The 20,144-nt window shown below is 54.9% G+C and overlaps 5 protein-coding genes across 5 annotated transcripts; 2 read left to right on the top strand and 3 right to left on the bottom strand.

The window, feature by feature from the left end:
* Positions 1–737: 737 nt before the first annotated feature.
* On the top strand, positions 738–2,111 carry C8Q71DRAFT_266215 (uncharacterized protein). Its single transcript, XM_047917398.1, has 5 exons — positions 738–968; positions 1,020–1,531; positions 1,580–1,610; positions 1,671–1,876; positions 1,989–2,111. The coding sequence occupies exons 1-4, from the start codon at positions 881–883 to the stop codon at positions 1,850–1,852; spliced, it is 813 nt and encodes a 270-aa protein (XP_047775219.1). The 5' UTR covers positions 738–880; the 3' UTR covers positions 1,853–1,876; positions 1,989–2,111.
* Positions 2,112–2,277: 166 nt separating this feature from the next.
* On the bottom strand, positions 2,278–6,561 carry C8Q71DRAFT_714375 (P-loop containing nucleoside triphosphate hydrolase protein; the record flags this gene model as incomplete). Its single annotated transcript, XM_047920964.1, has 20 exons — positions 2,278–2,609; positions 2,668–2,707; positions 2,761–2,850; positions 2,903–2,952; positions 3,004–3,216; positions 3,270–3,327; positions 3,388–3,488; positions 3,542–3,604; positions 3,660–3,747; positions 3,797–3,857; positions 3,913–4,145; positions 4,198–4,246; positions 4,307–4,392; positions 4,442–4,453; positions 4,513–4,685; positions 4,742–5,426; positions 5,481–5,840; positions 5,890–6,307; positions 6,360–6,423; positions 6,477–6,561. 20 exons carry the CDS (start codon positions 6,559–6,561, stop codon positions 2,278–2,280), a joined length of 3,261 nt encoding a protein of 1,086 aa, XP_047775220.1.
* Positions 6,562–9,332: 2,771 nt separating this feature from the next.
* On the bottom strand, positions 9,333–10,684 carry C8Q71DRAFT_714479 (homeobox-domain-containing protein; the record flags this gene model as incomplete). Its single annotated transcript, XM_047920969.1, has 4 exons — positions 9,333–9,615; positions 9,667–10,303; positions 10,362–10,457; positions 10,519–10,684. The coding sequence occupies 4 exons, from the start codon at positions 10,682–10,684 to the stop codon at positions 9,333–9,335; spliced, it is 1,182 nt and encodes a 393-aa protein (XP_047775221.1).
* A 1,351-nt stretch (positions 10,685–12,035) lies between these two features.
* C8Q71DRAFT_777876 (kinase-like protein) lies at positions 12,036–16,058 on the top strand. The gene is made up of 17 exons (XM_047924741.1): positions 12,036–12,564; positions 12,619–12,701; positions 12,765–13,427; positions 13,489–13,553; positions 13,622–13,777; positions 13,859–13,951; positions 14,064–14,126; positions 14,221–14,273; positions 14,356–14,387; positions 14,447–14,625; positions 14,694–14,707; positions 14,760–14,779; positions 14,840–14,927; positions 14,982–15,006; positions 15,087–15,332; positions 15,394–15,513; positions 15,571–16,058. The coding sequence occupies exons 1-17, from the start codon at positions 12,101–12,103 to the stop codon at positions 15,838–15,840; spliced, it is 2,634 nt and encodes an 877-aa protein (XP_047775222.1). The 5' UTR covers positions 12,036–12,100; the 3' UTR covers positions 15,841–16,058.
* A 1,570-nt stretch (positions 16,059–17,628) lies between these two features.
* C8Q71DRAFT_777886 (glycoside hydrolase family 18 protein) lies at positions 17,629–19,506 on the bottom strand. Its single transcript, XM_047924742.1, has 6 exons — positions 19,199–19,506; positions 19,130–19,141; positions 19,029–19,082; positions 18,547–18,982; positions 18,397–18,493; positions 17,629–18,337 (listed from the first exon to the last, which is right to left on the bottom strand). Exons 1-6 carry the CDS (start codon positions 19,492–19,494, stop codon positions 17,766–17,768), a joined length of 1,467 nt encoding a protein of 488 aa, XP_047775223.1. The 5' UTR covers positions 19,495–19,506; the 3' UTR covers positions 17,629–17,765.
* Positions 19,507–20,144: the final 638 nt, after the last annotated feature.

Consider the following 20,144-nt stretch of genomic DNA (forward strand, 5'->3'; position numbering starts at 1 on the left):
ATGTGGCCCCGCTGCGATCATACGCCCTTGACAGACCATGGGTGCTGCAGCGCAAGAGGCGAGGTTACACGGATGCCAGATTTTGTCAACTCAGCTGTCGACGCCCAGCCATTTTAATTACACGCTGTTTGGTAGCGTCTCCGGCAACATCACGGCTGGGGTGAGTCACAGTGCAGTGCTTGTGTTAGCGGGTTTGCGACTAACAGCCTGAGCCGTACGTTTAACAATTGCGCTGTTGATGGTGATGGCCAGATGTAGAGATACACTTCCAAGGTGGAGGGTGGGAATCGGCTGATCCCTTGATATCCGCATCGTAACTATTGCTCACGACACAGCCAGGGACCGCAGAACGTGTTCAACAGGAGGTTGTGGCCGGGGCACAACACCATGGATCTGAGATACAGACGAGCCCGTGAGCGCTCCCTACACTGCATCATCGTCCATGCAATCACTCCGCTGACAGCTTTCAGTTCGCGGACCTGGGCGGCATGACATGTTGTCCGATATCGAAGGAACACACGGGTCTTCCTAGCCACTCCGCAATTATGCAGTATCCATGAAAGTGAACAGCAGGATTCAGAGGCCCTGGCCATACGCGCTCGAGTTGATCATATCTGTGCATTCACGACGGTCACATCAACGTCGTTGTTGGCGGCCCGAGGCAGCGTGGCGACCGCGTCGACGCTGCTGTGAGTATGCTGCAGTCCAATGGACGCAACAAATGCGCGTCACGGACTGTCATCCGGTGATTCGCCCACCATCGCGGTACGTCAAGACGTGTAAGTGAACTTATTCTGGGTTTGCCACCAGAGGACCCACATATAACCATGCTCCTCCGGCCGGACTCAATGCGCCCTGCCGTCCCACCTTTGTACAAACTATGCCTTCTGACCAACCTCCCCCTTCGTCAGACCCACGACGGGAAGCGCATCGACCCACGCTCCCCCCAATTCGAGACATATTTGGGAGTGGGTGTATGCTGCACGGGTGCCATGTTCGTTCACTGATTCTTTGTACAGGAGAACTGTCCGAGGCAGTTCCCCCTCAGCAGGGGCGGGCTTCCGCTTCCCCCCAAATTGCATTCCAACGGCTGGCCCTAACGGACGACGATCGCCGACAACGAACAGGCTCGCCTGCTCCAGGATCGCGTGGCCATGCATCGTCCTCGCATCCACAGGCGGCGTACTACAGTGCTCCCGGTCCAGCGGAGACGGGTTCCCATGCTAGGACAGCGTCTGTCTCGGCACAGCGCCCGTATGTTTACGGCGCGCCGCCCCCTCCCGGACAACAACACGGCCATCACGGTCACGGGCAGCATCCGTCCTACCCTCAGCAGCGGATGAGCAGAGGCGAAATGCCCACTGGCGTGTATCCTTACGCTGCTCCGCAGTCCCAGTACCCGGGGCAGCACATGCCAGTGGCGAGTTCCTCCAGAGGCACAACCGAGGCGACGCAGCCAGAGCGGTCCGCAGCCTCGCGGTACGAGTGCAGTTACTGCCACAAGGGATTCACTCGCCCGAGCAGTCTCAAGGTGTGTTTGTGCGGCTCTTCGGGTCCTAGCCGCCTCTTACCGTTCTAGATCCATATCAATACTCACACCGGGGAGCGACGTAAGCACTCCGCACTGGACGCTCTCGCGACGGACACTGACATGATGGATCACATCACAGCCTTCACTTGCCCACATCCAGGGTGTGGCCGCAGCTTCAGCGTCCAAAGCAACATGCGCAGACACGCTCGTGTCCACGAACGGGGCAGCGACTCTCAAGCTGATGTAGCGGATGAAGACCTGGACGAAGGAGAACTGTCCGCGTCTAGCAATGACAAGGAGAGCAGCCAGCGCAAGCGCTGATGCTGTCGGTCGTCAACTCTCTCGGTGCGATCCTATTTATTTGCATGCAGTATTACATATGTAGTGACATTCCTCATCTCGCATACGCTCGCCTGTTGCACGTCGCATTATATATAACCAATCCCACGCAGTGTAGACTCATTCGCATCTTGTGGCTATAGCATACGTAGTATCTATTCAGTTCGGGCTCGCTGGCGCTATTTATTCGCGGAACTGCTAGATGTATCATGCCTGTACACGTACTGTATAACAATTGGCAGGCTTGCAAGTTACGCATTGGCTGAATAATACTAACTCAGTACGACTCATCCACACAAGGCCCATTATGAGAAGCTATCCTGCGTGATAAATACGCGATATATTACGAAGACGTCTATATGCTACAATCTCTAGGACACAGCGAGCATGCGTAGTACATCGATGAATCAGGCATCACTGTCCGTGTCTTCGGGCTTCGTGCCACCGTGCGTAAGCCAATGCAACTTGCGCAGCCTCCGTCGTTCCTCCTGGGCCTTCATTTGGTTACGAGTCATCTTTTTCTTCTTCTTGATAGGAGGTGTACCAGCGCCGGACTTGTCTTCTGCCCCGCTTCCCGCAGGAGTGGCCGCAGTGGAACCTGCAGGCGTCTGCAGACGGGAGCGCGCAGGCGTGTTTGCCCCACTGCCTTTCGGCGACTTCACAGCGAAGGCATCCTCCACCACGGCAGCTTTGCCCTTCTGAGTTAAACGACCGACATCGACGTTCCAGATCTCAGGACCTGGGTAAGAAAGATTAAGTGACGGTTCACAGCTACAATAGCCCTGAAGGTGACGTACAGAGAGCGGTCACAAACTCATTGTTGTGCGATATAATCACCTTCAAGCGTGCGCGTCAGTAGATGGAGGCTCCGATCAAGCGGGCATACATACGACAGCTCCGGCCCATTCACGGATGGCCACCGCCAATCCGCCCAACGCTTCTCTGTCCAGGAAGTTGCTAGGCTCATCTAGGACACAAATCTAACCCCAGACGTTAGTTGTCGCTTACCAAACGGAATCGTCTAGACAATACCTGAGGGTTGTTCCAAAGACACGCAGCGATGACAAGCTTGATCTTCTGGCCTTGATGGAAACTGTCAGGCAGGAGCTTGGCACGGCGCAAACTAAACTTACCTCCTGATAAGCCAGAGATCTCATTGTATTGTGCGATGTCACCATCCAGACCAATGTCCTCGAGGTGCTTCCGGACGAGGTGAGCGGACGTATCACGCTGACCAGCACCCTCTCTGGAGGACTCCAGGTCGTCAAATTGCTGCACAACCTTGGTGAACCCTTTCTCGAGAAGTTCGTCTCTTGGTATCCAGGTATTGAACCGATGGTCGAGACCTGGAACCTTTCTTTCAGTAACTGTTATGTCACGATGTACCAAACACGCATACCACGCCACTTGATCTCGTACTGGAATGATTTCTTCAACTTTTGACGACCCATGATCATCTGTCCGGATGAAACTCAGTCCTGCCTACGATAGAGGCGATGTTGGCATATAAGATATACCTCAAGTTTGCGTCTCTGACCATTCTTGCCAACAAAGTCGGCGTCGAGCTGTGCTTGCTCCTCGGGGGTCAGGATGCGAGTGACTTTTTCCAAAATTTCCCCTGAAGAAGAGGGGTCAGTTGCAACTAATATTTCTTAGCCGCGATGGACCCACTATCATGGCCATCTTGGAAACGCCATTGTATGTACTGTACTGGGGTCTTCTCTAGATGACGCTCTACACCGAACCTCAGCCATTTGACGTGGGGCATGCAAAAGGCAAATTCACACACCTATGTGATGCGTCGCATGCTGAGAGACATAACCGATACGCAAGGCAGGATGCTTGTACACAGTGCCCTCCTGCGGCTCAGTCTCACCCTGCGAAATGTCTCAGCTCCCCGGCGATGTGCGAGCAGGCATGACTCACCGTCAGCAGCTTGATAAGCGTAGACTTCCCAGCGCCGTTTGGCCCAACAATACCGACACGACTGATCATCAGAGGCGTTAGTAATGGGTGAGCATCTAAAAGTAAATGTGCTTCACCTTGACAGAGAAAGCGCACAGCTGACGTTGAAAAGACTGGGTGTAGTGCGCCCCGGGTATGTGAAAGTACAATTTGTCATCTTGAGAATGGCCCGAGTATTACTGCGGACACCCATGAGGGACCCGGGCGGCGGGAACGAGAACTTGACAGATGTTGCGGCGAGAGTATAGTATGACTTGGCTTCAGGGTGATTCTCCACGAATGTTGATAGATTGCCTTTGTAGTACGCAAGCTGAAGACTCCGATTAGCACGCACGGATCAGCTCACTGACAAGACCGCGTACCTTCTTGCTCTCGTAATGGACTATATCAGTCGTGACTGTATCGAGGAATCTGACAAGTAGAAGTTTCAGTCACCATATCAGAGCAAAGCAATGAGTTGATGTCGCCTACCCAGAGTCGTGACTGATGATGAGGCAAGTAATATGCTTCTGCGCAATGAGGTATTGTTCAAGCCATTGAACGGAGGCGCGATCCAGCTGAATGGCAGTTAGGCAGGTTGACGTTTGAAACAACTGCATTGCTTACATGGTTCGTAGGCTGCGACGATAGACAACGTCAACAAACGGTGAATGTGAGCATTGGACACGGACGCTGACCTCATCAAGTAGGAGTAGATCAGCATTGTAAAGCATGGCCCTGGCAAGCTCTAGCTTCATCTTCCATCCGCCGGAGAGCCCCCCGACAAGCTCGGCCTGTCGACTGTCGTCGAAACCGACCTCCAACAGCTGATCCCGAATTTTGGAGCGCGGTATCTCAGAGAGAGCCTTGTCTACGAAGGATCCGGTCAGACTCTCAATATATGGCATACACGCAAAAGTTACCCACCAGAGGCAACAAAGTCGATCACGGAGGCGGAAGTGTCCTCGCCTTGCAACGAATGTTCGACCATGACGCAGCGCAGCTGGTCCTGAGGCGGGAAGTTCTCCACTTTTCCGTCTCGCAGTTGCCGCATGAGGGTCGACTTGCCTGACCCATTCGTTCCCAGGATGCCGTAACGACGGCCACGGAATAGTCGCAGACGTGTATGTGACAGCAAAAGAAGAGCCCCATATGCGAGCGAGAACTGCGTGTCGCAAAGCAACTCGCCCTCTTCTCCACTGTCATCGTCTGTCGTCGCGTACTTCGCGTGGTCGATCGCCAGGAAGTGGGAGCGAACGGCTTCCGAGAAGGCAGTCGCGGCATCAACGTCGCCAGACAGCCACGGGGTGAGGTAGACGCCGACGCAACGATGCCAGACAGCCTTGTCTCCGAAACGCCTATCATGTACCAAGTCGGCGACAAGGGATGCCGCGAAGTTCAAGATCTGGACGAGAAGCGGGTGACGCGGCGTATGTGGACCATTAGGCGCATCTGAAGATGCAGCTGCAAGATCTGCTGGCAGAAGGGTGAGTAGGGCAGTCGAAGCAGTCGACTTTTCGCCTTCGATGTCGCGTTCCGCGGAAGGCGGTCCCTCCTTCGATGCGCCCGACTTCAACAGCGTGTTCAAAGCAGTCTCGGCGAATGCCCGGACCTAATATATCAGCGTTAAATGTGCATCGATGCACTCTCTGTAGGTTCGACGTACCTCAGGGAAGGCGGCGCCCTTTGCGATCTTCTCAACACCATCCACGAGAGGGCTCAGGTAGGTTGCAGCAACGTTCGGGTCGCGCACCAATTTGACCAGGTTATCGATGACAACGACAGTCCGGCGCTGGACCTCCATTGACCTATCGTTCAGAGCACGGATGAGGAGCGGGACGAGCACCGCCAATGCCGGGGCGGTGACTTCAGCCACGAATGTGGTAGACGAGAGAGACTTGATACAACCAGGTACCGAGTCTGGATTGGCCATACACTTGACGAGCGATGGGATATGCGGGCTCAGGTCCGGATTGGCCAGAGTTGCGCACAACGCAGTCGCACACTTGTTTGCCGCCGTAGAAACCTACATACGGTTGAGCCAGCGCAAAACATGTGCTAGGTCTTTAACATACCTCTTGCTTCGTGTCGTGCATAGCGGCTTCTACTTTCGGGATTGTGTTCCCAAGCTCGTTTGCTACTGCGTCCCGCGCTGAGTTTGAGAAAGTCCTGATAGAGTCGAGGACGCCAACTTTCGTCCTCCACTTCCCATCCTCAAGGATGCCTTCTAGAGTGCGGAAGAGGACTCTCGTGGACTCGGGGGGAAAGAGCTTCAGGATGGCTTTCACAGCCGCGCTAGCCGCGGAGCGGACCACGTCGCCTTTGTCCATGTACATTTCGAAGATGACCTGGAGAGACGGAAGCAGCAGAGGCGCAACGGGAGCACCGAGCACAGTGGCCAGTGACTGGAAGGCTACCATGGCTGATTCGCGCTCGTAGCCCGACTTTTTGTTACCCGCGAAAACATGTAGGGTGGGGATGATTTGTGCATCGCTTGAATCAACTCAGATGTGATAGTGTACTCAATGTTCGAGAAAAAACGCACCTGAGAGCCTCGAAACCCATTTTCGAGACCTCGCGAGCAAGGCGATCCGCGGCAGCCTTCGCATCTACCCAATGGATACGTTAGTGAAAAGCACCTCCAGATTTTGGGAAGACTTACCTGGAGCCGTGGGTGCTGTGCGTAAAGCTTCTATGAATGGAGTAAAATGAGATTCCGAAACTACAGGCATTGCAACAGGAGACATTATGGAGCGAGGATATCCGGTCTAGTACGCAGAGAAAACCCAGAAGTCTATGCAGAATCAGATGAACGTAGTGCGGTCGTTGCGATCTCGGGGATATCGTAAGAACAACGTGAGATGTGTGCACTGCTCCGCGTAGCTTTCCGACGAGACGAATGCCACGAGCAGGATGCGGGAGGAGGAGAAGGAGCGGTATACACGCTCGGTGCAGAAGCTGTGAACTTGCCGGCGGCTCCGCCCCGGGTCAAGAAATTTTGGTACTTGCCATATCAGAACATCGCTCGTACGCGCCAGATCATGTGACGAAGAGCCGTTGTTTACAGCGCTTGAAGTTACCGCCGAAGTTCCTGACTTTCGTTCAAACGTTCAACTTCCGTTCTATTGAGCTCCTGACTCGGACGTTCGCGCGCGCTCGACCAGCCCTTTGTTGCGCGAGCCCGCGGAGGGACTTCTGTAGGGTCAGCCTCACCCACCATCCTCACACATACCCGGGTCCGAATCTAGGTCGACGCCTACCTGAGGCTTGCTGCAGTGCTGATAGTATCGGCATCCGTTGACAACAAGACTTCAGAAGAACGCAGGAACCATACTACACCGGTAAGTATGGTGTGATGAGTCTTCGTTCGATTGCACGTTATCTGGTGTGGGAGGTACTTATTCACACCGGACAGTATGTCATGCTTTGCATGATGCCGCCCAGGCCTGCCGCCGCCATAGAACCCCACGTTCGGAGGCCATACTGAATGTAAGTATTATATCTATGCTTAGAGACCGCTTTTAGGTCCAGGGCACACTTGACGCTGCAGCCTCGACCTCAACTACCACCGACTGCTTGTTCGGGAGGCCTCGTCGATGCTATCTCCTCATCAGCTGCATGCCGATGTTCCTTCCATCGAGCATATATTCTTAGGTTTGAACGCTAAAGGTCTGGCTTCTTCCTCCGACATGCCTTGCGTGGCTGCCATGCTTCTTTTCCTTTTTTTGCAGGCTTCGCGCGTGCATCTTTCATATCTTCCATACCAGGACGTTCGGTCTGTCCATCGCCCTTGCTTTCCCGAACGAGTCATGAATCACTGACTTGCCAGCGTGAATCGTTCGCATCCTCCCCCTGCCTATCGATTGCCTTCCATTCTTGCTCGCTTCCGTATTGGCCTGTATCCTGCACTATCTTTGTAGAGCTTTCGCGGACCTTGCGAGTCGACGCCGGTGGACCCTCGTCTTGTTCAAGTTGATCGGAACGAAACTGCTGCGCTATGCATTGCTCTTCTTCGGATGCCGTCATATACACATGTTTCTGACTATGGAATGCGCTATTAGAGGCTGACCAGCCCCGTCTACATGCGAGACATTCCGCGTCAGTCGAGACCTGCTTCAGGCAGAGCATTGCCGGTTGTGGCGCTGTGGTGTTCGCTACCATTTCTATTTCATGAGATCCTCACGAGTCATAAGTAGTTATTTCACAGTCCTCCTGAGGAGTGGGAAGCACTCCACACGGAGTCTAGACAGTCGTCCCCTCATACTCACACGTCGTCGACGACGTTCGCACGCGAGCTTCATTGACTTCTGCGGTGGTGCGGATGTCCACCATCATGATGAGTTCCCTCATATGTCTAGGCTCCCAGGATGGATCCCAGCGCCCCCCAAGACCGGGGGTGGCTGCGATTGAATTGGATGGCATACGACTGCCGTACGCTCAACGCATTGACTGGCTTTCGGGGGGACAGTCACCTTCTCCGTGAGCATGCATGCAGCATCGCGGGATGCTGGACCGGGGCCCTACCACCTGTATCGTCGGTTCGTTGTTCCGTCCGCAAAGTGCGTCGAACTCATTTACGAAAACAACGTTTCGAGTGTGATGAGGGAGCGGAAGAGCTGCCCATCGTGGCACCGAAGACAATAATGCTATAGGTAGTGACGTCTGACCGGTAAGTCATGTTGGTTGCCTGTCAATGCATGATGGCTGACTCTCATCTGCGTCGTCTGATAGCAGCTCGCGTCGGGGTCAAGCTCGGCCTCAGTGAGTAGCTGAGGAGGCTTTGCTCGTGCTAGTGGTACATTGTCGCCGCTCCGAGCTCATCCCAGGATCGCGTTGGTCACTGGTACACGATACCTTTGTTCTCACCGTATTATCACAGTATTCGTCGATCACACAGCTTTACGAGCAAGTACGTACACGTCTCGTCACGTACTAGACCCAAGGCAGCTTGGCGACACATCTGAATTATGTCCTAGGTATAGAAGAGGATTAAAAGGACCACACACCTGTAATACTAGCGAAGTCGCCGGACCGCCATCGTCCCGAGTGCGAATCATTTCTCTACGTAGTCAGTGCGGATCCACTAAGGCGATCGAATCGTTGATCAAGGATGAATATTGCCAGTGCGAGCAAAATAATCATGAATAAAGGATTAAGGAGCATGCTAGCTAGCAATAGGAGCAGAATGTAGGTCTACTATGTACGGCCTAATAACATAAAAATACATACAGTATCAATGCGCGAGAGCGAGAGCGATGCTAGACGTCCATTTAGCGACAATGAATAACTTGAGGAGGATGTCCGTGATGCGACTTAGTGCGACGAAGAAAGCGATGTGTACGTATAGATGAGATGATAATGTAAATAAACTAATCGATGACGGCCAGTGCGCGTCCGTGAGTGTCCCTAAATAGTGTTACGTGAAGCATTGGGTAACTGAGCAAGGAGCGACGTTTGAAATGAGTGGGCAGACGATTGGCTGAAATTTTAGCAGCAGATTGACGTCTTGAGTTTGCGATCACATAGGTCCGCGACCTGGGAAACGGCGCGGATCCTTCTGGTCGTCTCGATGATGAATGGATGGCGTGGGGGAAGGGATCAGACGAGCAACCGTCGGATGCGGTAACTCGCCGGGACGCGCTCCCCCGTATGGCTGCACAGAGGGATGTGCCCCATAGGGCCCGGGGGACGGAATGCCAGGGGCGTGCGACGACGTGGGATAAGGCTCGCTCGTCGTCGGTGCTCCAGCGGCAGCGGCCTGACGGGAGCTCTGCCGCATTGCCTGGCGTTTGTTTTGGAACCTGTGACGCATCAATGAGTCGCCTTTCGCGTAAAGAGAAGCTACTGCTCACCATATCTGTACGCTCCTCGCAGACATGTTCAACCTCTTGGCTAGCTCAGCCCGCTCCTCTGTCGACGGGAATGCCGTGCGGTTGTACGTCTCGTTGAGGACCTTCAGCTGTTCTGCATCGGCCCGCTTGCGCTTCTTCTTGATAGCTGGCTCCTGCGCCGGCGGCTCCGGAGTATATGAGACGGGGCCTCCCATGGGAGGGTTGCGCGGATAGGGTGATGTACCATGGACGGACAGCCGCGTCGACGCGGTACGGTCGACGGACATCGAGGACCTACGCGGCATCATGCCACTTGCGGCATCATATCCCATCGTCGAGGGGATAGGTGGTGGAAGGTTGCGGGGATCTGGAGCCTGGGGCGCGTAAAACGAGCTATGGCTCGGAGGCTGGTGCGCCTCGGCATAGGGTGCGTATCCTGTGGGATAACCAGCGGTGGGTGATCGAACGCTAGGTCCCGCTAGTGGGTCGTTCGACGCACCAGGATGAGGCTGCCCAGGTTGCATGTTCAACGGGGGCAGGGTACGCGAGTCATGCTCCGGGAGCATTGACGATGAAGGACGACCGGGATAAGGAGCGAACTGGGCGGGGTATCTAGGATCATTATGTGGGTACTGTGTTTGCTGCTGATATGTTGCTTCTATAGAAGATCGGTCAATTACGTCTGCAGGGGAGAAGCTGACGCCTATGAAACTCACGTGGGTTCATTGACCATCCCTGCTGGCCATAGGTTGGTACGCCGTATTCATTGCGAGGCTGATCTTGCTGTGTAAATTGAAATGAAGGGTCAGGAACTAATGCAAATCGTAAGCTGAGCGCTCGTTCATACATGATTGTTGTTGGAGAAGAACGGACCTGGAGAACGTGAGGTTCGAAACGGTAGATGAAGAGGAGGTAGTATACTTCGCCCACCAGGGAAGCGTCCGCGACGCTGAGCATTGGCGCCTCCACTAGGGGTGTTTGGCCGTGGCGTTCTCGAGAAGCAACCGAAGGCAAAGTGGTCGTCCCCCGGGTTCGACATCGCCACCTTCAGCGAGACTTGAATATAATCGTCGGCTATCCGTGTAGTGTTCTCCGCGATTAAGTACTCCGAGGAAGAGGCTGGAGCATGGGGCGACGTACGCATGGCCTCGCTGGAACAGCAAGTGGGTACCGGCAGTAAAACGAGAGTGATGATGTGAGGTAGAGATCGGCCTGTGTACCGACCGGTGCACGTCAGCGCGCGGGCATGTACAAGGAGGGGCGGCAACGACACGCGTCGGTGTGAAGCCCTAGGGCAATGGGCAAAAGCAGGTGGCGTGCCCTGGAGGGTATGTACGGAAATTCACAGTACCTAAGAGGGTGTTTGCCAACCGTCTCGAGAGGCGGTGTCTGTTCAGATGACAATTGGGAACGAAATTGCGGGCGGGGTGGATGAGGCTCTGTGGATCTCAGTTCCAGGGCAGCAGTCGAATGTAAGCATCACAGTCAGAGAGAGAAAGCGAGATCTTGTCGGCTTGCGCGTTCTTTATGGAGGGTTACTGCCTGCAGGAACGCGACAGCACTGAGGCCCCCGAAGGTCCACTGGCACGATATCGCCTCGTGCCCACATGCCATCTGGACGTATTCAACGTGTGATCTCCACATATGCTCCCGCCGCCGAGACACCTGGGTTTGCTTCCAGTTCCCCGGATCCCTCCGTCTGTGCAATCTCTCGGAGACGGAGGACGAGTCTGTCAGATTCGCGGCCGGAGGTTCACCCGAAATTAAAAGCCTCGTCGCGGGACTCCCGGAGTATCGTGATTCGGATCATATTGTCACGTCTGCATAAGAACATGCGCGAGCCGTAGAAGAGGCCGATAATGGCGACGATTCAATAGGTTGTTCGCGTGTCGCTTATACTGAGAACAGACTCGATTCTGCGTCTACGATTGACGACTGGATCTGATCGGGCTAGTATCCTCGGTTCTGGTGAGGGGAATTGCCGTTTGAGTTCACGTCACATCATGAGAGCTTCCGGTAAGTGACTATATAGTGATTAGCGTTCGCAAACCGTTACTCTCTGCGACCTGCAGCTGATCACTCACGATGATGTATGGACACGGAATTGGTAGAGGAGTAGACCGAGTGGGATAACGCGCAGCGGCGATTGCCAAGCTGAGAATCATACACCACGCGGTCTACGGCAGCGCCGAACGTCAAGGGTGTCCCGAAGGCTGTATGAGGGCGAGGACGGACAACAAACCGATGAAACTCGCGAGAACAACGCGGAGACCGCGAAAGGCATGTGGGTACCGGGTGCACGGCTGCAAGGCACTCAGCCACGTGACCGTGTCCGCGTGTCGCTGGATTGGGCCGATAGAGCGATGATGCTCGCGAAGTCGATCATACACCCCGAGTCTAAGCCTCCGCTTCGACCGCGAGCTCTGCCTGTTCAGCGAGCGCGTCGACGAGCGCAATGGCCGCCCCTCCCCGCCGTGCCCTACCAACGCCCCCGGGGCCGCCCGGAAACGCGTACTATAGTCCACAACGCGAAGCTTCTCCCAGTCCCGGAGCGATGGACATTTATTCCTACGGGAATCCATACAGTGCGCCGTACCCCTATCCTCAGTTCATGCCGCAAAGCATGCCATACCCAGATGAGCATCCAAGCATGCTGCGTGGTGGAACATTGCTTCACAAGGGCTTCTACGACCTTCTCTCTATGATCCCTACCACTCCGTCGCGTATGTTTTGGCGTGACGAGCAAGAGCCAATTGCGGGTCCTAGATACGAAGACACAGCGTCACAAGAGGCCGAAGCACCTCGTAGGCCGGCGGAGGGACCAAGCTTCCCCGTGCCCACGAGCCCCACAAGTCCGACGAGGAATTTGAGGGGACGCAAGATCAGTAAAGACATGGTATCCAAGCCCGTCGGTTTTGTGTATGTCTTGGTTGCATCTTCTCGCTTTCATTGTCCTATGCTCATGACGGGCAGCCACTTAGTACATGCTTCGGATGCGGAGCAAGCTGAGGCCCTCCTGACAAGGTGGGGCCCCGAGGGACAAGGCAAGCTAGGAGGTTAGGCTTGGTATTCTGCAGTACTTGGTGCATCTTTTCGCTCAACAAATGTCCCCAATCTAGACCCACGGTGGGCAGATCCTATAAAGGATCGCCTCCGACAGTTGAACCAGGCTCGCGCGGTCAATGAAGTTGTCAACGGTTTGAAGCCCTCCCAAAGCAGTATGATTAGACAAGGCGCGGGAGATCCAACTCCGCTTCGCGTTGTGAACGGGATCAGCACCACGACCTCCTCCACGATAACGACCGCGGCGCGTGAGAATGTCTCCTTGTCCCCTGTAGTGCCTTCGGGCCTGCCATCGTCCATATCACCTATCCAGACGGTCGGGCCAGGCGGTAACTCCACCATCCGATGGACCGCCGGTCTTCCCGCACATCCTGAGCATGAGCACGAAGATGTCCACGCATCAGACCCAGACAAAGAACTGCCGGATGTACCCCAAGCGCCGGTCCGGAAGCCTATCGTCCCGTCCCTTGCAACTCTAGAGAAGGCGGTCTCTGCCAAGATCTATTTCGAGAACTTGTATTTCCCTTTGTTGCGCCACCCGCCATCTCGCGAACAACGTAGGCTGGCCATGGAGAAAGACATGATGAATATGCAATTGAACGAGGCACAGAAAGAATACCTCAGAAGCCGCTGGCGCCAGAACGAAACCGATTATTTACGGGAGCGGCGCCAGAAAGTAGATGTCAGTGCCTTTGTCAAGCTGAAGACTATAGGCCATGGTAATTTCTGTTACTACTGGCTGCGCAGATCGCGACAGACTCATACATTATTGCCTTCTAGGCGCCTTCGGTGTGGTCTCCTTAGTCCGGGAACGTTCCACGGCGCAGCTATTCGCCATGAAGCAGGTGATCACGGCCATCATTACTTCCTCCGCATATTAATGCTCAGGCATTACTTACCGTTCGTTTTTAAGCTACGGAAGACCGACATGCTGCGTAAGGGACAGGAAGGCCACGTTCGAGCGGAACGAGATCTCCTAAAGTCCGCTTCCCTCGTCAGTTCGCCCGGAGGCGCAGACTGGATTGTCAGGCTCTACTACAGCTTCCAAGATCGCGACCACCTCTATCTGGTGAGTCACTATCGCAGTTAATGATGAGCTGGGAAATGAAATTATGTGGCCGCTGATTTCATTCCGATTTCATATCGATAGGTGCTTGAATACATGGGCGGAGGAGACCTTCTGAATCTGCTGATCGAAAGGGACGTATTCGAGGAAGACTTCACGCGGTTCTACGTCGCCGAGGTGCGCTGCTTGTATTCCATCGCCTTGTCCCGCCGGCACTTCCTGATACGACGACCGTACTAACCTCTCGGATTACGGCACTTCGCATGGCCCCATCTGTTGTTTGCCACAGATGGTTATGGCTATCGAATCCTGTCACAAACATGGGTTTATTCACCGAGACATAAAGCCCGACGTAAGCGCCCCAGAAAATAACGGCGCGAAGGCACATTGACCGAGCTGTTCCCCCCTTCATTTCGGCACCGCCGACCGCCCTATTTCTCCACTAGAACTTTCTTTTCGACCCGCAAGGCCACATCAAGCTCAGCGACTTCGGCCTCGCGTGAGTAACCGCATTCCTATTCTGCTCGATGTCGGCCGCGTGCTATGCATCACCTCCGCTTATTTTATTTGCACCGCACCAGGACGGATCTTCACTGGGCGCATGATACCTCGTGTCCGTAGCACTCCACTCGTGTGCTGCGCCCAACAACCCTGATCGATTGTCTTTCGCAGACTACGAACAGCAACGCCTCCACTTGCTACACAAGCATGGAATAGACCTTGAGGACAGCTTCGCGCCCTCGGACGGCACGCGAACGAAGCGCCTTGACCGCAAGGAAGTCGAACGTCTGATGGGCGGCGGTGACGGCCAGGGTGGCATTTTCACCTGGAGGGAGCGTAACAGGAGGAAGGTGCGCGTCCAAGTTGCTGTGCCGCAGCTTCTGCGGTGCTCTCATTCTGACTACACCACACCCCGCAGCTGGCATACTCTGTGTAAGTCTGGAGTGATTGTACGGTGACCAAAGCACTGAGAAGACTGTTGTAGATGCGGTACGAACTCCTACAGTAAGCACGCATCTCGATTAGACTACAAAAATTCTAACAACCGCCGTCATCCCCTGTCAGTGTCGCCGGAAGTCATTAGGGGACATGGCTATACCTATTCGTGCGATTGGTGGAGCCTGGGCGTGATAATGTTCGAGTGTCTCTACGGGTGAGTTCGTCCTCGAGATTGCTGTCAACTCTAATCAACAATTTTCCTACTCAGGTTCCCACCGTTCGTCAGCAATTCGGTCAGTCTGACGTTGCCACATTGATGCTCGGCTACGGCCTGCTTTCGTTACAGACTAGCTGACATTGCATATCCTCTCAGCGCCACGTCACCCGACAGAAGATTCTGAACTGGAAACAATCTCTTCGCTTCCCCTCGCGGCCTCGCGTGTCCCATGAAGGTGTGAGCCTGATGGAGCAGCTCCTGTGCGAGCCAGAGGACCGCCTCGGATCACAGGCGCCGTCTTCGGTCAGTAGGCCGAATTCCATGATAATGCAAGCGAGAAGGAGTGGTTTCATCTCAATCACTGGCGCCACGGGTAGTGTCGACGGCGCACACCTGATTAAGGTATATGTCAACGACTGTAATTGTTGCTTAACATTGAACTGACGACTGGATGATACGTCAGGCCCACCCATGGTTCCGTGGCATTGACTGGGAGAACATTCACCGGTACCCTGCTCCATATCGCCCTGAACTCCGTCACCCGGAAGATACCCGACACTTCGACGATGACATCCCGCCAGAGGTGAGGCAGTCCCCAGCAGGTTTTTTTACGACATAGACCTGACTAGTCGCTGTACAGCCTCTCGCACCGGCGAACGGTGCAGCTGCGGATGCCACGCGTGACCCGTTACTTCGGGACAAAGTACACGGACAAGAGATCCTCGAGGTGCGGAAAGCCCTGGCGTTCGCTGGGTTTACGCACAAGAGTCCTCGAGTCATCAGTTACGTAAGAGCCGACAAGGCGTTCGACCCGGAGCCTGACACATACGGGCACGAGGAGACCGAGCGCGGTCGCTCAGTAGTGCGAGAAGATCGGGACGTTGGCAAAGGAAGAGCAATCTCTATGTAATCGTTCGATCAAGCTGTACTATCTTGGACTTCATTCGCCACGACCCACCCGCGAGTTCTCCAGCATACTCCCACTAACCCGTTGCTACAGCCCATCCTCACACCTGGAACGTTTACCCCGTATCCGGATGATACCTAATTACGATCTAAGTATCTATGCTTGTATCTTGTAACTTCTTGCCAGCGCCGGCGGGAAATAGTATTGCCTTTGTTGTTGGATCGAGATTGCGAACACTCGTCAGCGATCAGCTCATGTATACCACGCCGATCATGGCCCCAGGCACGTCGATACCTGGTGGCTGGGACCACTCGCACTCAGTTTGCAGATCGCACAAGTAGCATAGCACGCAAAGTAACGTAAACCTGGGGCATAGCACCCGAGTCAGCAAGCCGTACCAGAATAGCCTGTCACGGGACAGCAGCTAACCGGTGGGCTCCATGGAGCGATCTGCGCACTGTTGTATATGCCAGTGCCAACTTGCTTGCGAGGCTGTTTCGCCGCTGAGAAATAAAGCAGATTGAGTCGGACGATCATGGAAGCCGCCACCAGAATTCGGAGATCGTGGGTAGAGAAGGATCTGCGGGCCTCGCAGTCACTGGTCCTCAACAAGTGGTACACGATGCAATGGTGGGACTCGATGACAGTAAACGCGGCAAACGCATGTCCCTGCGATCATCGGAGCTGGTATACTTACCGAGTCTTACCAACGACCTACGGTTCACGCGTTCACGGCGCAGCATTCCCATAATGGAGGTCACGTACCCATCTTAGAGCTCGCACCCCATGCACGCCCCAGGCACGTTTTGCCATGTTGCAACAGCACCCCAATGTGGCAGTAAGGGCTCAGGCAGCAGGACAGTGTCAGCTCCCGTGGAGGCATGTGGAACATGCTGCGCGGGGATACGAATTTGGGTCGACGGGCGAAGACGATGTACAATCTACTCGTGCCGTGTTCTCTCCGCGATACTGTTGCATATATGATCGATCCCCAAGTCTAAAGTCAAAAGCCGTTCATAAATCAGAATGACCGTACATATGAGAGCTCGATAAGCGGGGTCTTCTTCAGTATCGTTCCATTTGACTTGTTGTAGCCCTCGTAGTCCGAGCGTCTCCAACTGCGAATGCGCAGCGTCCCCCTGCTCAGAGCGTGGCCATCACAACTTGGCTCTTGGATGACATGCACGCACCCAGAAAGGAGAGGAAGGGCGACCCTGGAGAAGCTCAGAACCCTGACAGCATCCGGGTCGCGGCGCGAGGCATCGATGATTACAACGGACACGACAAGGAACCACAACCTCGTTGTCTTGCTCAAACGCCTCAGGCGCTAACGGCCTCTTGCCGACAAAGGCAGGAGTAAGTCAGGATAGACTTTGCGATAGTGACCTGCGCCTCGGGATCGTCCTCAGGCCCCGCAGACCCCAGAGTCTGTACTGCGTGTATCAAGGACCATAGACATGCCGTGTTCGTGTCTCTGGCCTAGGTTAGTTGGACAGGACGTAGATTGGTCGCGCCAGGTCTACGCCAGGTCTACGCCAGGCGCGTTCGGTCCTTGTGTACAATTCAGGATGTTCAGGTTCTTGTATGAGGAACAAGGGACACGAAGAAGGAGCTGGCAGCGTGATTACGTCCTGGAGAGTCGGTGTAAATGGCTGCAGTTGAACCGAAGGGAGTCCGAGTCCTCGTCAGCAAGTTACCGCAGATCGCAATCTCGGCTGTTGCCGCGGCAGAGAAGCGCCATATTTGGCAGGTATTGTAGAAGGCGGTGGACTTCATAGCGACACATGTATGTCAGGAAACCGCAGTCGTTCATTCTCTACCATCTCAAATTCGCTGACAGCGGACTGTATGAATGAACTGCATATGATGATATTACTGGACAGCCTTCCTAATCCTACAACGCAGCGACGGTCGGGGCGGAGCACGCATTACGCGGTGCCATTGCGGATGTTGTCGAACTTGCTTCCCTCGTACGTCAGCCAGTTCGGGCTTTGGTCTAAAGGGCCCATAGCCTCCTTGACGACAGCAACCAGACTCCGACCAGGCTGCGGGTCCTTCCCGGGGCCGCCCTCCATACCGTCTCGTGGCGTCCCCTTGTCGCCGCTGAGCTCCCAGAACATGCTCCCGCCCAGGCCTTCCTGAGCGATCCACTCGCCCTTCCGCCTCCCGATCTCTTCGGAGTCGAAGCTGACCATCTCTTTGGTTTGGTAGTTGTACGACCAGCTGGCGACGGCGTCTTGGTCGCGAAGGAGGTAGGAGCCGGGTGGAGGCAGTGCGCGATAGTCGTACACTCCTTGCTCCCAGCTACCCTGACCGATGCCCTGGAAAGGCGTACCGGGACCTTCTGTGTTCATGAAGCTACGCCCATACAGGGGGATGCCCAGAATGATCTTGCTGCGGGGCACGCCCTGGTCAATGTACCATTGCACTGCCTGCGACGCGCTAACGGGGCCTCCGAATAGGTTCGCCTGGTGATTGGCTATCTGGTCCCACGAGCCAGCTATGCCGCATGCCGAACGTGTCAACAACGGCTGCTATAATCGACGGAAATGTACTCACAAAAGTCATATGCCATCATGTTCCAGAAGTCGAGGACCTGGTCCATTTCACGCACGTGAAGTCTCTGGTAGTTATCCGGCCCGCAAGGCGCAGCAATCTGAATAGCGGTCAGTAAATTCGACATGCCCGAAGTCGGGAATCTAGACTCACTGTTAGGAGGAATCTGTGATTGATACCCTTGCGTGCTGCATGGGCATCGAGTCCAGCTCTCAGCTCCCTGAGGAGGTCTACGTAACCCCGCGCTTGCGCATCGTTCTGAGGATACTCATAGTCGATGTCTAGACCATCCAACCCGTTGTCCTCTAGAAGTCGTATGGCCGACGCCACGAACTTCGATCGGAGAGGCGGCGAGACGACGATTGGATGGATTGTAGGGGAATACGTCCAACCGCCGATGGAAAGGATGACCTTGAGGTGTCGGTGCTGCTGCTTCAGCTTGTATATAGCTTTGAAGTTACCGTAGAGATTGTGTCCGACATCGCTCCAGGAGTCACCCGGATAATGAATCTCTTGGTCTGCCCAAGTGTCGGACAAGAAGACTTCGCCTGAGTCCGCTTTGATGTTTGCGAAGGCGTAGAGGATGTGGCTAGTCATGTATTAGACTCAGCTGAGCGGAGCCGTACCAGACTCACGTTAGATTCTCAGCAGGTATCGAGGACGGTGGGTATTTTCTGCCATAAATACCCCTGTACTTTTCTCAGACATACGTCATGGACTAGCTCAGCCTGCTCACCAATTCACAAAGCTATTGGGGTGCAGTGGTCAGTCGGGCTATTTCGAAGTAGGAACACCTTGTACACACTATCCCACGCTGTATTTTCCGTGTTCAGGCATGTCAGGCGTGGTTGCGTTCTCCGTATTGTCTGCGGGTAGTCCGACTTCTGCGTCGGTATCTGTTCCTGGCGGCGCCTGTAGCTCTCCCTGGTGATTCGTCCACTCGTTCGCCTTCAGCACGGCGAGAAGGACAATAGCAGCGGTTGCTGCGAACAGCAGGGTCCTCCGGATCGTTCGGAAACGGTGCAACACCCTGGTATCGGGATTTCCTGGAGGGGAACTAGGACCAGAAGGGACTGGCTCGTAAGATGGGGACTCTGGCATCGCCGCAGTAGCCTCGGACACGGATGGCTGCAAGACGCGGTCGCGGCTTATCCTTTCGCAGCACGTGACCGACGCGTCATTCTCGGGCAGGCCACAGACCGAAGCATTGCCGGACGCGCAGATCATCCCTAGATCCGGGTCCTACTCGTCGCTGTGTGCAACGCGGTCTCCGCCTTCTTGCAACGAGGCATGGGACCAGAAACATCACGGCCGACCGGGATGCATCACTGGCCTCACGGGGATAATGTCTGGCAGTCAGCAAGCCTGAGTCTCCACGGTGAGCCTTGCAGTAAGGTTCACGAATGTGTACAGGGATGCATAGGGAACTACAGGCAAAACACGATGGGCGGACAGCGCGTAGGGGGCTCGCGGCTGTACCTTACATCCACCACCCACTGACAGGGCCCGCATTTCACGCCAGGGGACAAGCAGGCTACCGCGCTCCCGTGAATCTTATTCAGTAATCTCTAAGGGAGAGGGAGTCCGAGGACTCTGCACAGCCTTCGCCAGCTTGGTCTGGATGGCACGTCTGGCGTGAGCGACTCGCCGATGTCAAGCTACCAACTTCACGTCGCAGGAGCTCGGTCCAGCACCGGAGGAGGGCGCTGGACACATGATGATCGACACGAAGATGTAGGTCGGCGAGTGGA

This window comes from Rhodofomes roseus (genome assembly GCF_022264815.1).
Source record: "Rhodofomes roseus strain CIRM-BRFM 1785 chromosome Unknown C8Q71scaffold_22, whole genome shotgun sequence".
In the NCBI taxonomy this organism is placed as follows: domain Eukaryota; kingdom Fungi; phylum Basidiomycota; class Agaricomycetes; order Polyporales; family Fomitopsidaceae; genus Rhodofomes; species Rhodofomes roseus.

What these genes read in the sequence shown, in the direction of transcription:
- C8Q71DRAFT_266215 (XM_047917398.1), top strand. Translation starts at nt 881, where the DNA reads ATGCCTTCTGACCAACCTCCCCCTTCGTCAGACCCACGACGGGAAGCG. An exon ending in AATTCGAGACATATTTGGGA is followed by an intron (nt 969 to 1,019) that starts GTGGGTGTATGC and finishes TTCTTTGTACAG; the next exon opens with GAGAACTGTCCGAGGCAGTT. An exon ending in TACTCACACCGGGGAGCGAC is followed by an intron (nt 1,611 to 1,670) that starts GTAAGCACTCCG and finishes ATCACATCACAG; the next exon opens with CCTTCACTTGCCCACATCCA.
- C8Q71DRAFT_777886 (XM_047924742.1), bottom strand. Translation starts at nt 19,494, where the DNA reads ATGCCAGAGTCCCCATCTTACGAGCCAGTCCCTTCTGGTCCTAGTTCC. An exon ending in ATACCTGCTGAGAATCTAAC is followed by an intron (nt 18,983 to 19,028) that starts GTGAGTCTGGTA and finishes ATACATGACTAG; the next exon opens with CCACATCCTCTACGCCTTCG. An exon ending in CATGATGGCATATGACTTTT is followed by an intron (nt 18,338 to 18,396) that starts GTGAGTACATTT and finishes CATGCGGCATAG; the next exon opens with CTGGCTCGTGGGACCAGATA.
- C8Q71DRAFT_777876 (XM_047924741.1), top strand. Translation starts at nt 12,101, where the DNA reads ATGGCCGCCCCTCCCCGCCGTGCCCTACCAACGCCCCCGGGGCCGCCC. An exon ending in GCTGAAGACTATAGGCCATG is followed by an intron (nt 13,428 to 13,488) that starts GTAATTTCTGTT and finishes ATTGCCTTCTAG; the next exon opens with GCGCCTTCGGTGTGGTCTCC. An exon ending in ATGCGGTACGAACTCCTACA is followed by an intron (nt 14,780 to 14,839) that starts GTAAGCACGCAT and finishes ATCCCCTGTCAG; the next exon opens with TGTCGCCGGAAGTCATTAGG.